Consider the following 15,932-nt stretch of genomic DNA (forward strand, 5'->3'; position numbering starts at 1 on the left):
ATCGCTTATGACACGTCGGCGACCCTTCTAGGCCTATTACCAACCAACCAGTTTATTGCACACGATCCAGTCGAGGTGCTGTAAAAAAACAAAAACATGTTGGGGGTGGTAAGTTTTGAGCAAATACCTGTGTCATGAATATAAATTTTAGTTGTTGATGGTTTAACAAACCGGACCTGGAACATTTGGAATCAAATGTAGTAAACTACCTAGCCCAAAACCAAACAGCATTGCGTTTTAGCAAGGCAGTATACTGGCCTGTATGATCTTACTGTCACCTATGATTGCCCAGTGTTTTTTGCAAAATTAATACAATGTGGCTGGGAGAGGATATCTCTCATTTTCTAAAAAAATAATCGTTGTACATGCTTACAACCCAATGCACACAAACCCTAGTTGAGCATAATATAAAACTATGAGGTTATGATATTGAAATATTAAAAAAGTAGGTAAAATGCCAAAATTCAAAAGCTAAATGTGACTATAGGGTTAAAGATGCAGGTACACAATTCAACTGAATTTAAATTCTAGCATTTTACATTTTAGGATGAGCCTGCTCCTGATCATTCACTTAGATGTACTGATTGTAAGAGGGTGTACAAGACAAGAAGGGGACTGGAAAGACACACTGAGATATGCAACAAAAAGAAAAATCCTGTTGATCAGCAAATTTTGGTCAGCCTACTCACTGAAGCTTTAAAAAAAGTTTCTCTGGATGAATGTTGCCCTGTAGAAATGCAAGAAGATGTTGCAAAATGTATCATTTCTAATGACCATCCTCTTGTCAGTTCCAAACTGGTTGTAGAACTCTTTAGTTCACTGTGCAGTAAACTAGATATTGAGACATTTTATGTTGAATATATGGCACAGGTAGTTGCTAAAGCAAATATATGGCTTCCTGACTTGAAAGAAGCTACAGCAGTTCAATTAGCCATGCAATATGGTGAAAAAATGGTTCTTTTCTTCATTTGTTTCTTCAAATCTTGAGCTTCATTTCCACCTTGAAAATTGTTTTCAAATGGATCAATTTCTCTTGCAACAGAATGTCTATTGAGGCCATCATGAAACAGTCCACACCTTCACAAACAGTAAGCTTTAATAGTTCTTGCAACAATGATGCTATACTGTGAATTCTGACGTTTCTTTTATACTTTTTGTAAATGTAATGATCATCTGGTAAAGAAAATCCAAAAATAGTCACTGCGAAGTCAAGACTTTCATCAACATTTACTTTGATTTTGCTAGCAATAAATCCTTTTTCTTTCCTTTCAAAGATATAACTACTATCATTAAGTTTTCGGTCCCACCCATTTAACTTAAGCTTGGCCACTGATTCAGAAAATAAATCGAAAATCTTGCATGCTCGCTTTGGCTTGCTTAATGGCACCTCTTGTTCACGTTTTCACGTTTTTCAATTTGAAAAAAACTTGAATTCCTTGGTTCTGCGTCTTTTTCAAATGATTTTTTTGGCAAATTCTGTGATGGTAAACTTCCAAATCTGACTTTCTTTCTGTCAACACCTGTAGAGAAATTATAACACAAAATAAGTAACAATAACAGCGTTCACTTATTTACAGTTCATTTCAGTTCATTTAATTTTAAATCCTACTACATAGAAATTTTGTCAAAAAAAACTATAAGCTAAACATAACTACAGAAAAATTAGAAAATTTTCATGAAGAGGTATTCTTAAGGAAGAGGTCTCTCAGTAGCCAAAATACTTTGATCTTTTGGTCAAACGCTATTGAATTTGTCAGCTGTGGCGAAATTTATGCATAAATTGGGAGGCTAAATGGCCCTCCCCCGTTTAGTATGACTGGATACATTTTTCTCAAAAAGAAGCGCTGACATATGAATACAGTACAAAATTAAGCAGGCAACTCAGAACATCCACTGGGCAGGGCTCGCTACGCCACTCGAAACCCATATTTCTGCTACGAGTCTAGAGTTTTGAATAATATATCGTTGATTTTTGCATACTCACTGTGTTCAATGTCTTCTGGAGCAAAATGCAATTCGCAAATATGCAATGAATCTCGCGCTTTCTGCTCTTTGAACGAGGGATCTTGCTCTCTCTTTCGTTCAATAATTGCAATCCATTTTTCTCTTATAATTTATGCCTCTGCGTCTATTGCCTTCGGAAGTTAAAAAATCCCGATACCTGATTTTCTTCAGCTTGAACTACAGCCAAAAATTGAACAGTTTGCTCCCGGCATTACTTGATCATCATGTTTTCAAGGCACAACAACAAAGAATCTAAGGCCACAAAAGTTTTGGTGCACCCAAAGAGTCTGGGGGAACAAACTCTTAATTGATCAACATGCGGCTCAGAATCCTTTGATCTGTGCCGACATTCCAGACCATTCTTTTTCTATTGACTATGCTTTGAACGTATCCAGAATCTTTCAGATACCTATCCATTGTGGTATTCCAGCATCTTGCGCAATGTTTCAAGCCATAAAGACTCTTTCGAAGTCTGCATACTTTATCTGGATGGTTTTAATCAGCATAGCCTTTTGGCTGTTCCTTATAGATCTTATGCTTGAAATCTCCATTTAGAAATGCAGTTTTCACGTCCATTTGGTGGAGTTCAAGATTCAGTTGATTTGCAATTGAAAAGTGTAATAATAGTCTTGTCCAGCTTCTTGAGAGTAGCCCTGAGCCACCAATCTAGCTTTGTATCGATCCACTGTTTCATCTGCTTCACATTTCATCTTGAAGACCCATTTGCGTGTGACAACATTCTTTCCTGGTGACTTGACTAAAAACCTTGGGTATAAGGCACCATGGCCTTTGTGGATGTTGATAATGTGATTCAAAAGGGACAACCATTTCTCCTTGATCTCTTGAATGTTCCCCTCTGATGAAGCTGAATGTATACATGATTTTTATGTATTGTATCCATTCCAAAACTGCCCTGTTATTTTTTTTCTTCCCAATTTTCTCAACCATTTTTCCAAAAGCTACAAAAAACCAAAGAAATAAACCCTTTTGTTAACTAAAACTTTTTGTTATTTGGAAATGTGAACCAAAATGTTATCATTCTCAAAATTAGATTGGCAAAAGTTTTTGCTAATTATGTGATCTAAATAGCCATATATTGTTCCTAAATATATGTTCTAGGGAATATTAAGTTGACAATTGTTTGACTGGTAGCAGCAAATTAATTTTGCTGAGCAAGTTTCCTATTCGTAAATGTTGTATAAAGATCTTGTAAACAGCCAATATATTTTTCTAGACTCTAGAGTGACTCGTGTTTTGATAAATTATTATAAGATATTTGATAATAATATGAAAATGTACTGACATTTTGCAACATGAAAAACATCAAAATAGTGTTGTTTATCTTTTTTTCAGTTCTCATGTACTTCCTTACTGGTCCATGCCTGTCCGTTACCAAAATTTTGTATGAGACATCTTCTATCTTCTGCAAAGCTCTTTTCAAATTTTCTAGCTCCTGTTTCCTCCACCAACTTCATTTGACTAGAATGATAAGAACTTTGTTCTGTTAACCAACTTTGTTATGTCCATTATTTACATGGTAACAGGGGTGTAGAGCCTGACCCTCCTATTCAATTTGAAAGTAATTCTTCAATGTTTCTTCTGGTTTTTGTTTTTGATATACTTTTTGCTAAATCACCCTTGTTCCTTTCATAGCACTACACCTCGCAAATATTGGACGGACAAAATGGCGGATGGGTTGCATGTATCTATGTGAGGTTAAACGAAGCTCTTGCTTGGGCAACTGCAACAAATAATGCTTTGATTATGACTTTTCTATGCTGTACTTTATAAATGTGAATTGATCTCTAAATAAAGTACGGTTCTCTGCGGAAATTATGTCAAGAAAATCAAGAACACAAAACAACGAGTGAAGAGCTAGGCCAGCATGCCTCTTCAGATAATGAAAATGCAATTTCACAAAAGTCGATGGATGCCTTTGCTGCTATTGTCGAAGAGAAATTAGCAAATGTTGCCAGGAAAGAATGTATCTCTGAGCTAAAACAGATGATTCTTGATCAACAACTGAAGATCTAGAAACTTGAGGCAAAGGTCATGGTCATGGAAAAATATTTGAAAGAATTGAAAAGGTGGAGCGGCGTTATTTCTCTGGACCTATCACACCAAAGAGTGAAGCTATTGAAAAGGGCCAAAGAATTAATTGAAAATGATGATGGCTATGCATTTGCTGATGTAAACTGCCAACTATGCATCAAGAACAATGGAAACTTCCTTCCTTTCCAAAATCAGGAAATCCAGTTTAAAAAGGAAGAAAAAAAAGGCATACTTACGATCTATATGGACTTTATGACATTATCAAGTACGCCTGAAAAACACTGCTCGCTGTGGAAGCTGCCGAAAATTCTATGCCTGTTCATGGTTTGTTCATAGTTAATTGTAGTATAGTTTGTACCAGTTGAGTTCCTTGGGCTGGTTTTCTGCTGAGTGATGGGGGTTAGCACGGTGCTACAAACTTAAAATTTGCGAAGTTCCTCGCGCTGTGTGGCTTCTTGTTGCCTAGTGGAAAGCCCCTCAATGTCACGCTGAAATTATAAAACACCATAAAAACATATTTTTCAAGTAATTTCTGTATGTGTGCAAGCATATGAATTAAATTCTATTGATCATTTCTGCTACATGTTGTGGAAACACAATTGACAATCACAACAATTTTGATGAATTTGATCAATTTCCCTTGCCCCAAGAGCATGCCCACAAAAACCCCAAGAGCTAGTGCAATAGTGCATCGCAATAGTGCATCACATATTGAAAAGGATGTTCGCTGGAGGAAATTATTACATAGTAATTGCATAGAATCTTTCTTATCCCGAGAAGGGCAAACAGACATTGATTCAGAATTCAACATGGAACCAATCATTTTAATTTCCTTAGATGGCAGAAACACAAATTTTGCTAGCATCAGTGGTTTCAATAAAATGATATGATGGCGTTTTCTTGGATAACCAACGTAAGCAGATTCAATCAGGCAATAATGGGCTGAATGTTTCATCGCTTATCTCTGGTTAACAACCGAATTTTAAAAATGGGGATGACAAAATTGTAGATATACTTCTTTGCTATGCATAATTGTATGAAGCACTTCAATAATGACAATTTTCGCGTTCAGCATTAACTTTGTGTAGCACCGGTGTCATATGTGTTTCGGTAACCTTATGCATTTCGGTCCCGGTACACAAACCCATGACAATTTTGCTTATACAAAAATGTACCAAAGCTTTTAAAAAACAGGGAACCGAAACGAATGGTGGATATAAGCATTCGAACCGGTCTGGGAACACAAATGTTCTGGTTCACACTGTTCAGAATGTAAAGAACAATGGAACTATTTCTAACAAGAGGCTACTAACAAGAAGCAGTGCTGTGATTTCCCTTGTTGAGTTTATGCAAAAAAGTAAAACATTAATGGCAACTCCAAAGTTTTCTTGATTAAAAAGTGTGAAATTTTAAACTCAAAAAGCATTGTGCTCAATTTGTTATTTGTAAAGTGTCGTAATATCGCACTACGCTAAAATCACATGATATGAAACACATTGCGTTTCACAATGTTACATATTTGCATAGGGTACCAAAACGCATTTTTCCCCACACCTTTGTATAGGAGGTGCGAGCGTTACTGTTGCAGCTAATTCAGTGCTACTTTCTCTTCAGATTTCTATTGTTTTTGACGCTATACCATTGCCTGGTTGAAATTGTAAACAAACAGTCTGATTGGCTCAAAACATTTTTCATCCTTGTTGGGCTTATAAGGTACCTGGACAGTGGTCGTGTCACATTCAATGTGAACTCCTGAAACACAAGAGAGTATTTTATTGTCTCTAGTTACTTGTTTCCATTGAGAAATGTATGTTGCAACCCTGCCAGCTTTAAAGTTTGTACATTCGCAAGTAGAACATTTGGTTAACATTGATAAAAATGAGAAAAATTCACATACAGTTGAAGGATTTGTTAATGTCTTCAGGACTGTTTTTCTTGACGGTGTGGTGTTTGGTTTTGATAGTTCTGGGGGTATTGTTTCTTGTAGGGCTTTCTCCTGAACGGATGATGTTGATGGCCTGACCATAAAAAATCTTGCTGTTGAAAGAGTCGGATGTTTATCAATGCCCTGTTAGGGTATGAGCAGGTAAAATGTCCTGTGTTGAGGGTGAAAAATGAAAATTTGATCTAGGGTTTGGTTGGAAAATTCTACCAATCTTTTTTGCTTCTTCAACGTCTTTAACAATTTTACCAAAATCGTCACCAAAGACAAAAGGGCTGTGCGGTAAATCTGAGAGATTGATACAGGGAGACTGGTAGTCTTCTTTTAGGGCTAGTTTCATAGAATTACGCCTTAGGGTTGAAATTTTTGCTGTGGCATTACCAAGGAGTGCAAGAGCATCAACTGAACTCACAACGTATTTGTCAATGTTTGCTCTATCAGGATCCTTTGAGCTAAAGAGATAGTGAATGTTTTGTAAAACAATAATGGCAACTTTTTAAAACGTTTGCTGCAAGTTAGCCAAGTGAAGATTGTGTTGTTTTTTATCCACAGACAAATTTGAACATGCCTCTTTGTTTACCTTAACAGAAAAAAAGGTTTATGCAGTTCTCAGGGCGGTTATATCTCTCAAGTATAGCAGAAAGTTTGTCTGAAGAAAGAGCCTTACCCCAACGTGAATTCCATAAGAGGCTAGTTTGAGGTCGACATTATCAGCAACATCTGATGGAGTTTCAAGTGCTTGGGCAAGCTCATCAAGTAGTGACTCTTCATCGATAGTTGACTTCCTTCGATTTTCATTCGAGAAAAGGTACTTAACCGCATCAGAAAGGGCGATGGCACATTCATCATCACGTGGTGCAGGCAAACATAGCTCATCATCATCCTCATCACCATTTCCAAAGAAACAGACTTTCTTGGAATGTGTAGATGATACCGCAAAATTTAGAGAGCTTTTACCCCTAGATAGTCCTGTGGAAAAGGGAAAATGATCTCTATTCCAGGTGGGCTCAGTCTTGGAAACTCCAATGGAGGAAGATTGTTCTTCATATCCGGTAGACAATTGTTCTAATTGCCTGGTAGATAAAAGGTCAGTTTGTCCCGTGAACTCAAATTTACGCTCGTTGGGTGATTGAAAAACTAAAGAAATGGTTTCATCTGGATCCGTTGCAAGCTTAATGAGTATTTTTGAGATGCAGCTCAATTTCGTCAATAATTAGAAGAGGAGAAAGAAGAGGAGATTAAGAGCTTGCAGAGAAGAACCTGGAGATAGATGAATTTGTAGAAAATCTAGACATAGCCATCAATGAAAAATTATGTGCACAATATATGAAATCTCATTACAAAACCGAATTAAGAAAGAATATGTTGAAAATAGCAAAGATATATTTAATTAAAAGACTGATGATTTGAAAAAAAGAATAACTGAATTGGAGAATGAGAAGTTGGAAAGATTAAATGTTCTTTGAAGGGACATGAGATTTATTTTTATGAAAATGGGAAATTTGTTGATAAGATTCGTATTCTGTATGAAGACCTGCTTTGTTTAGATGTTAGCACGAATAATGTTGGGATGTTATTAGTAAATGTTTGAAAGTTGTTGGAGTCAATGTCCATAATCTGCCAAAGTCCACATTTGATAAGTATATGCTCTATGAGGCAAGGGCATTGGCACAGCTTCATGTTTTTGATGGATTGAAAGAAAACTGGAGCACAGAGAACAGGACTTTGCTTTCTGATGGAACTTCAAAGAAAGGCAGATCATTTATAACATATGATATTGTCAAAGATCATTGAGTATATTTAATAACTGGCCCAAGGGAAATTGCAAGTGGAGATTCTGCTACACAGATAAAAGTTTTGCAAGATGTTCTTGGTGATGTTTATTTGATGTTCGATGTTGGGTGGGGTGGGGGTGGAGGGGGATTGTTGGTTGGGTCAACAAAATTATAAAAAGTATCAACAATGTGATGTCACATCGTTGTGCTCCTCAAAAAAAGTTTAACGATTTGTTCCCTTGTTTCAGAAAGATGTTTTGCCAAGAGAGATGTTTTGTTGAGGGTTGGGAGTCTCTGACTAATGCGGAAAAAGCAAAGTTAAGTGGAGTGAACGAGTTTTTTTGTGGGTGACACTAGCTTGTAGCACTGGCAGCTCAAGCAGAGGCTTGTTGCAAAATCTGGGATTCCTTGTGTTGGAAGGACAAGAAAGTTGGTTTTTTGTTACAGCAACGGTTAATCAAGGGCATACAGGTTGATCCAAACTGTTTGTGAATCAGTGCAAGAGAAAGCATGCGAAAAAACGATCTTGAAGTTACGTCCTTTCTAACAGTATGCAGAGCTTTAGGTATGATAGATAAATTATTAATCTGGTAAAGAAATTTCAAAAGATGGACATATTTTAGATATGAATGTTTTTTACCAAGGATAATTCGAAAAAATTTATTTTGTGGGGGTCAGATGCATCTGAATTTATGTCTGGTGATATGAAATTATTTGGAGATGACATTTTGGTCAACAAAGATTGTGTATTTGAACATCTTTTTTGCCTAGAGATGAGGAACATGAGCAGACGACAAAGCAATGTTTAGAAATATTTTTTTTGTGGGTTTGCAGCTGTGACAAAGATGTTACTGGGGGATCATTTATGGGAATTTTGGGGTAAAGAGAAAGAATAAGCTTTTAGAAAAGAAACAAAGAATGTAGAGAAAAGTAATATTAAATCAGAAAGAGATTTTGGAATGCCAGACAACCGAATAAAGTTAAAAACCAAAAGCAAGTGATTTTGCAATTGAAAGCATTATTATGTTTAAAGCTAACAAGACAGGGGATTAGAGGGAGAAATTATCAGAGGAGAAACGAAACAAGTTCCTAGAAATTGCAAGGAAATCTAAAAGGTGCAAAGAGATAAATACTTGGCATCAAACAACAAATAATTATGCAAAGAGTACAAAAAATGTCTGAAAAACTAGAAATGAAGGAGCAGAAGGAAATTGTAAAGGAAAGTCTTCATTCTAAAATTGAACAGTTGGGTCTATTGAAAACAGAGGAGAAAGTCAAGGGCTGGGCTGGGTAAAAATGTTTGGATTGGGGAAAAGAGGGAAGCTCTCTGGTTGCACATACGGTTTAGAAATAAAGTCTTAGAAAATAAACATAGTGACAAGAGTATTTTTCAATTAACCAGTAAAGGGATTTCTAATAGTCTAGAAGTTTTATATAAGAATCTTTGAATATATAATAAAATAGGCTGAGGACGATAAGGAATTGCTGAGGAAAAAAGATCAAATTTGTGAGCCAGGCACATCAAAGGTTTTTATTTTAGAAAAATCAAGTTTTTGGCAGAGAAGGACAGGTTATTAAAGAAAGCATCAGAAGATTCAAGAGAAACTCCAAAAGGAAAACAGGGACAGCCAAAATAGAAAACAGCGACAAGAAAAGAGTTGTATTCATCAGCCAGAACACCAGTGATATCATGTGCTGAGTATCTGATTGGGAAGAAAGTTTCTCAGAGATTTGTTGATTGTGATGGTGAAAGGTGGTACAATGGTACAGTTGTTAATAGTGGTATTGGAAGAAATCAATTATATATGATGATTACCAAAATGGATGGGTCCGGATTGTGTCCTAATTTTAACAACACATCGACATAACTTCACATCTTTGATTTTTTGTGACTTTTTGCATTGCACGATTGTGAAACGAGTCAAGTGTGACAAGTATAGGTTTCCAAATGTCCAAGTGACGCAGAGTGATTGGAAAAAAGACCATTTCATGGCATTACACCTTGAATGGCATTTCAGAGAACAGATGGATGACAAGTGAGCTTTTTGCATTTTGATTTAACTTGTTTGCCAAAAAGACACACAGCATCCACTTCTGCTAGTTTATAATGGCTATCTCACTCATGTGAATGGCAGAGGAGAATGGCTAACCGGAGCCAACACGGGAAAACAGAGGTCATGTTAATTAGCAACACAAGAGATATTACAACATATTGTAAGGACAACATCAGACTGATTCAAGTGACCAGGTTCAAGTACCTGGGAGTGACACTGAGAGTGGAGGTTCAATGGCAGCAGCGAGGTCAAGAGGTAGCAGCAGCAAAAAACAAGTGGATAGAATTAGAAAGAGTTATGGGAGAAAGATGCATATCAAGAAAATTAAAAGTTAGGATTTACAAAACCATCAACAAACCTGTTTTCATATATGGAGCAGAACTATAGATCATAAGAAACAAGGAAGAGAAGCTATTGTAAACCATAGAAATGAAAATGCTGCGAGGGATCAGGTTTTTGACCTTAAGGAAAGGCAGAGAAATGAAAGTATAAGAAGAGACTGCGGAGTGGAGAATATAACAACAGTAATAAGAAGATCAAGATTGAGCTTTTTTGGAAATGATTTGAGAATACAACCTGGGGATAAGAGAACTTTGAACCTAGAGGTGGAGAGAAGAAGGCCAAGAGTAAGACCAGTAAGAAAACGGATGGACAACATCAAGAAGGGCATGGAAGCACTAGGAATAAGAGAAGTGGATGTACTGGACAGAGAACGATGAAAGAGTGAGATCTAGCTCTTTAATTTTCAACATTAAAGGTAACCAAAAAGAAAACCCTCTTAGAGTCAAATGTAGCAATTCTACAAATTACCCCTGGAATTTTAAAAGAATCTGTTTTTCCTAAACTTTATTATCATATCTTGTAACCAGGAAAAATCATTTTTCTTTTTTCTATTTTTGTTATTTATATTTTGTAGAAGCAAAAGAATAGCTACCAACACAGTTTTTTAAGGATTTGCTTGTTTAATAGAAACTGCACAGGAAGCTGTTATAACGAGCAGTTGTCAAAGCATTCACTGTGAAAAATGCTTATCAGATGTTTTTAATGGGACTTGCCCACAATGCCAAGAACAATTGAAATAGTAGAATCAAGGAATATAGAATCCATTTTCAAGAACTATTTGGGTAAACATTTTGGCATATGCGAGATAATCCTGGATAACAAGACAAAATATGACTTTAGTTTTGGGAGAAAAAAGATCCAGAAATGTAATGCAATTGCAAGAAAGAAATACAAAGACTTGACAAATTTTATTTTTACTTGTTTTTTATTTTCGATACTTAAATCGTCCTCCAGGGCAATTTTCTCCACATATCTGTCCATATCGTTGTGTTTGGTTCCACCCATTGCTGGATGATCGACAGCAATGTAGCTTGGTCCCTTGCAGGGACTGGTACCAGGAACCCTTTCTTCGTCTCTGCCTTGTGTCCACCCAGTATCCACTGCTTTCTCACAAGGTGGCCACGCTCTGACTTTTGTAGCGCAAACAGACTTTCATAGATTTCAACAATGTGTCCCTTTTCCCCCTAGACGCTCTTGGTGGTTCACAAAATGCTGGACAGCCAAGACTCAACAAAACTTATTCCAGTCAAGAATGGTGTGCTCTCCGTTTATTTTCATCTCTCTCATTGTCTGCAAAACAGACAGCCCCCTCGGGCAGCCCACACTTGTAGCCCACAGGTATGTCAAGATGACAACCTGCCACAGCTTTGAATGCAAGCGCTTGAAAAAGTCGCTTTTTCGCACGTTTATCGTTTTTCTACAACTTGGACATCTCCTAGTAACGCCATTGATGTGGCGCCTGTACAGACCTTCTCCACAAGGTACCTTGCATACATCGCGGTCTTGTTCTCTCGAAAGCAGACCATGTTGCCTCGTCTTTGTCTTCAAATTGACACCCAATTGCCATCAAGTTGAAGGCCTCGAATTCTTGCATTGTTCTTAATGCCAAAAACTCCCACCTTTGATAATGCCAAAAAGTAGCCAATCTTTACTTTTGCACTTGTTTTTGCAACATTTTCCAAGAAGACCTCTCTTGGAGACACCAAGGGTTATGTACAAATCAAATCTCAGAAAATTACACAATACCCCTTTGCGACATCTGCGAGCTTGATTTGCATAAGAAGACTGGGGCAAGAAATTGGGTGTAAAAGTTGCCAAGGCCTACGTTTACATATGGAAAGTGCGTTTACTGGTGACTTCAGACTGCTCAAATTGACATTAAAAGCATTCAAAGTTTGTGGATATTCCTTCTTGCCCATCTTCTGTGGTCTCTTACACCTGCGGACATGGTGTTGTTCAGCTTTGTGCTATCTAATCGCTTTATGTGTGAATCACCAAGCAGGAGGATCATTCAACCATTTGCTGCAAAAATTTCTGAATATAAAGAAACATCAAGAAAACTTGGAAAACGATTATTGAACTCCAGAACAAAAGATCAAAATCTAGCAATATTGATTGTATCAAAAATTCAGGCAATGCAATTATTAACAAAAGAGAAATCTCAAATACAATAAATCGATTTTTCGGTACAATTGGTAAAAACTTAGCCAGGAAAATCGAAGCTGTTCCTAACCCTCGTCTATCTGGGAACTTCAAAAATACTAATGACAATGTCAAGTTCAAGTTTAGGATGATAGAAGTGCAGGAAATTAGGAGTGCGATTTCCAAAACCAAGTCTTCAAAGAGCTTTGGGAATGACAATATCTCCTGCTATTTTCTAAAACTGCCCTTACCTTACATTGAGAATGCTTTGGCCTGTTTGTTCAATACATCACTTTAAACTAAAAATTTTCCAGATTCATGGATATTGGCCAGAGTTACCCCAATTTTTAAAGAGGGGGAAAAACTGATAAGTCTAAATACCGCCCTATATCAGTTTTACCTGTCATCTCAAGGCTCTCCGAAAGACTTGTGACTAACCAATTGTACCAGCACATGAGTGATAATGGATATTTCTCCCCACAACAGTCTGGCTTTTGTAAACTTCACTCTACCGTAACATGTTTGCTTAAAAACATTGATGACTGGTATAAAGAACTAGATTTAGGAAAGCTAGTGGGATTAGTTTTTATTGACCTGAAAATGGCATTTGACACGGTTGATCATGGCATACTATGCAAGAAGCTAGAGTTTTATGGTATTCAGCAACAGCCGTTAGAATAATTTAAATCATACCTTTACAACTGGAAGCAATATTCTAGGGTAGACCATGTCGATTCATCAATTATGGAAACGAATGTTTATGTACCCCAAGGCTCATGTCTTGGACCCCTCTTATTCCTCATTTATATAAACGAACTCCCACAAGCTGTCCAAAAAACAAATGTGTCCATTTATGCAGCTAACACGAGTCCTTTCCATAAATGGCATGTTATCACTCAGCTGAATGAGGCCATCAATAATGACTTTGCACACGTTGAAAAATGGGTCAGGGGCAAAAATTTCACTGAATGTAATGAAAACCCATGCCCCGCTTATTTCCACCAAACCTAAGCATAAGTCACTAAAGAATCAAGACGAATCTTTAAAGCTAAAAATTCAGGACAATGAGCTGGATTTTGTTCAAAAAACCAAATATCTTGGAATACAAATCGATAACACATTAGATTGGAAGGAGCACACTTAAAAGATTTCTTCCAAGTTCTCCAGAGGAATTGGCTTTTTGAAGCTTGCCAAATCCTTTCTGCTAAAAGAAACTCTGAAGACTATGTACACAAGTTTTGTGGAGCCACACTTTTACTACTGTTGTTTGATGTGGGGCTGTTGTGGTCTTACCAAAATCAAACGCTTACAAAAACTACAAAACCGGGCTGCTAGTATTGTATCTGGCAGCCGTTTTGCCACTCATAAAAGAGAAAGAACTATAGACGAGCTAATCGCTAATGAGTCAAAGATCATGGTCTTCAAATCGATTCGTGGAATGGCTCCACAATACATGTGTGATCTTTTCAAAGAAAAAACCAAGTTAAATTTCTGGGAATCTTAGGAATACATTAACTGACATAAGGCTACAAAGGAAAAACTCCAAAAATTGACAGAAATGCTTCTTGTTTAGAGGTGCTCGGTCTTGGAATGGCCTTTAAGCTGAGTGTAAACAGGCATCTTCCTTGACCAACTTAAACAAAATCTTGCGAAAATGTAAATAGGTGTAATTGTAGATTATATATTGGAAATTACCATTTCGCCTTTCACTATAGATATTTGTAGTAAAATTAAATTCAAGTTGAAATAGGATTAGACTGTAAATATTGAATTGTCATTAGGATAATTTGTTTTTTATAATAATTTCTGTAAGTATTTTTAGTGGAGGGCCCCTTTAAAATCAGCATTGCTGAAGGGCTACCCTCCTTAAACATTTGAAATGAAATGAAATAAATGAAATGAATCTGTGATCGTTTATTCAAAAATTGTTCTTACAATTTGCTTCCTTGTTTCAAGGAAGGTTAAAAAAAATCTTTGGATTTAAATCAAAGTTTCAGTTCAGTTCTATAAACCCAACAATCTACACTCAACCGATAATCCAACAATCACCACCCCCCTCCCCCCCCTCCCCCCCCCTCCCTCATGACCACACGACCAGCTTTTTTCATATACGATGTGGTTTATTAAGTATGTTGCTTCAAATTTTCTTTTTTGGATATTAATTTTGTGGCCACCTCAATTATATCCATATCATTCGTTCTGTCTTTGTGATTCTGAAGCACTACTAGATTGTTAAATCTTTTCTGACTCATTCTTGGATGAGCCAGTTTTTTTTAATTATCTAGCGACCGAAAAGGATCACTATCCTGTTGCACTTGTTCCCCGATTTATGCAAATCAGTTACCACTGGAGAGAGTACGTCCTTTACCAGCATTTATTCATGTGGAGTCTAAATTCACAGGACAGTTGTTGTTAAAGTTGAAAGGAGGTTTAGTACCTCAGAAGGCGTATGTATGCATATTTGTTTGGGCATCTACACAAAGGGGTCATTTCGAATTAACAAACAATGTGACAGCAGACGAGTTTTTTCAAGCCTTCAAAAGAGTGTACAACAAAAGGGGTCTTTGCAACACAATGTGTTAAGATAATCAATCTACTTTCAAGAGAGCAAATAAAGATTTGAAATGGGTTGTGGACAAAAAGTGGTAAAACAAGGAAGAAGATCGATGGTTAGAGAGTAGACACAGATTTAGTAAATAGAGGAATAAAGTAGAAGTTTATTACATAGCAAAGTCCACATCGAGGAAAAATTATGTTGCTCGCTTAAAGAGCCACGATAACTTTGATATACCAGGAGAAGGCATCAAATCTAATATTGAAGATGTTGATGACAATGATTTTGAGTCGCTTGAACAGGACATGACTGGTTCTGCAGAGGCGGATCTAGGGGGGTGCTATGGGTGCTTGAGCACCGGTCAGAATTTTCGGAGATATAACATTCAATGCATTTTCTCTAATCTCTGAAAAACGTCTTGAATCCTTTTAGATGATGTAAATGCATTTTCCAGTAAACTGATGACATACGGTCATGCGTTAGTTAGCATAACCTGTATCTGCTTTAAACTATAAATAGCTAGAAATTTCATGCACCCCTATCAATCAAAACAAGGCTTCAACCAATCCGTTTGCCAAATTTCGGCTCATCTGAGCACCCCTATCAATCATTCAATATACACTGATGCATACTGTCACTGAAACGACTAAACCTGTTCGTGTAGCAGCGATGGCGGACATAAAATCGTTGCTGTTGCAGGTGTTCTCGGTAATTGGTTGCCAGTCGACTGAAGAAATTGAAACGAAAAACGAGCTTTTGAGTATTCAGTCAATCGTGAGAAAAGTTTTTGATAAGAGCATGGTGGATGGTGTTACAATTAATTCGATACCCATTTCTTGCCAAATGCAGATGGCCCCAAAAACATACTACTTCAACACAAGGTACTAAGTAAAACAATCAATTTTTATCAACTTATTTTTTTCTTACAAGTATTGATTTAGACCCTGTTTACACGAGAGAAAATGGAACGGTTCCATTTGGAACCGTGCCGTTTGGAACGGTTCCAAATTTTTTCTGCTTGCGTTTACACGGGCATCCTGGAACCGTTCCAGAAATTGCTTCAGAGG

General features: G+C 36.9%; 1 protein-coding gene across 2 annotated transcripts in view; it reads left to right on the forward strand.

Moving 5' to 3' along the window:
- LOC135690235 (uncharacterized) overlaps window positions 1–15,692 on the forward strand; it is a 34,235-nt gene extending 18,543 nt beyond the window's left edge. For both annotated transcript variants that reach the window (XM_089116075.1, XM_089116072.1), the window contains one exon: window positions 547–15,692. Coding sequence is in view for 1 of the 2 variants with exons in the window: in XM_089116072.1 (XP_088972198.1) it covers window positions 547–987 (441 nt within the window). In the remaining variant the exon portion in view is untranslated. The remainder of the gene's footprint in view (window positions 1–546) is intronic.
- The last annotated feature ends 240 nt before the right edge of the window (window positions 15,693–15,932 follow it).

Source organism: Rhopilema esculentum, chromosome 1 (genome assembly GCF_057945365.1).
Source record: "Rhopilema esculentum isolate cy_ngs chromosome 1, ASM5794536v1, whole genome shotgun sequence".
Classification (NCBI taxonomy): domain Eukaryota; kingdom Metazoa; phylum Cnidaria; class Scyphozoa; order Rhizostomeae; family Rhizostomatidae; genus Rhopilema; species Rhopilema esculentum.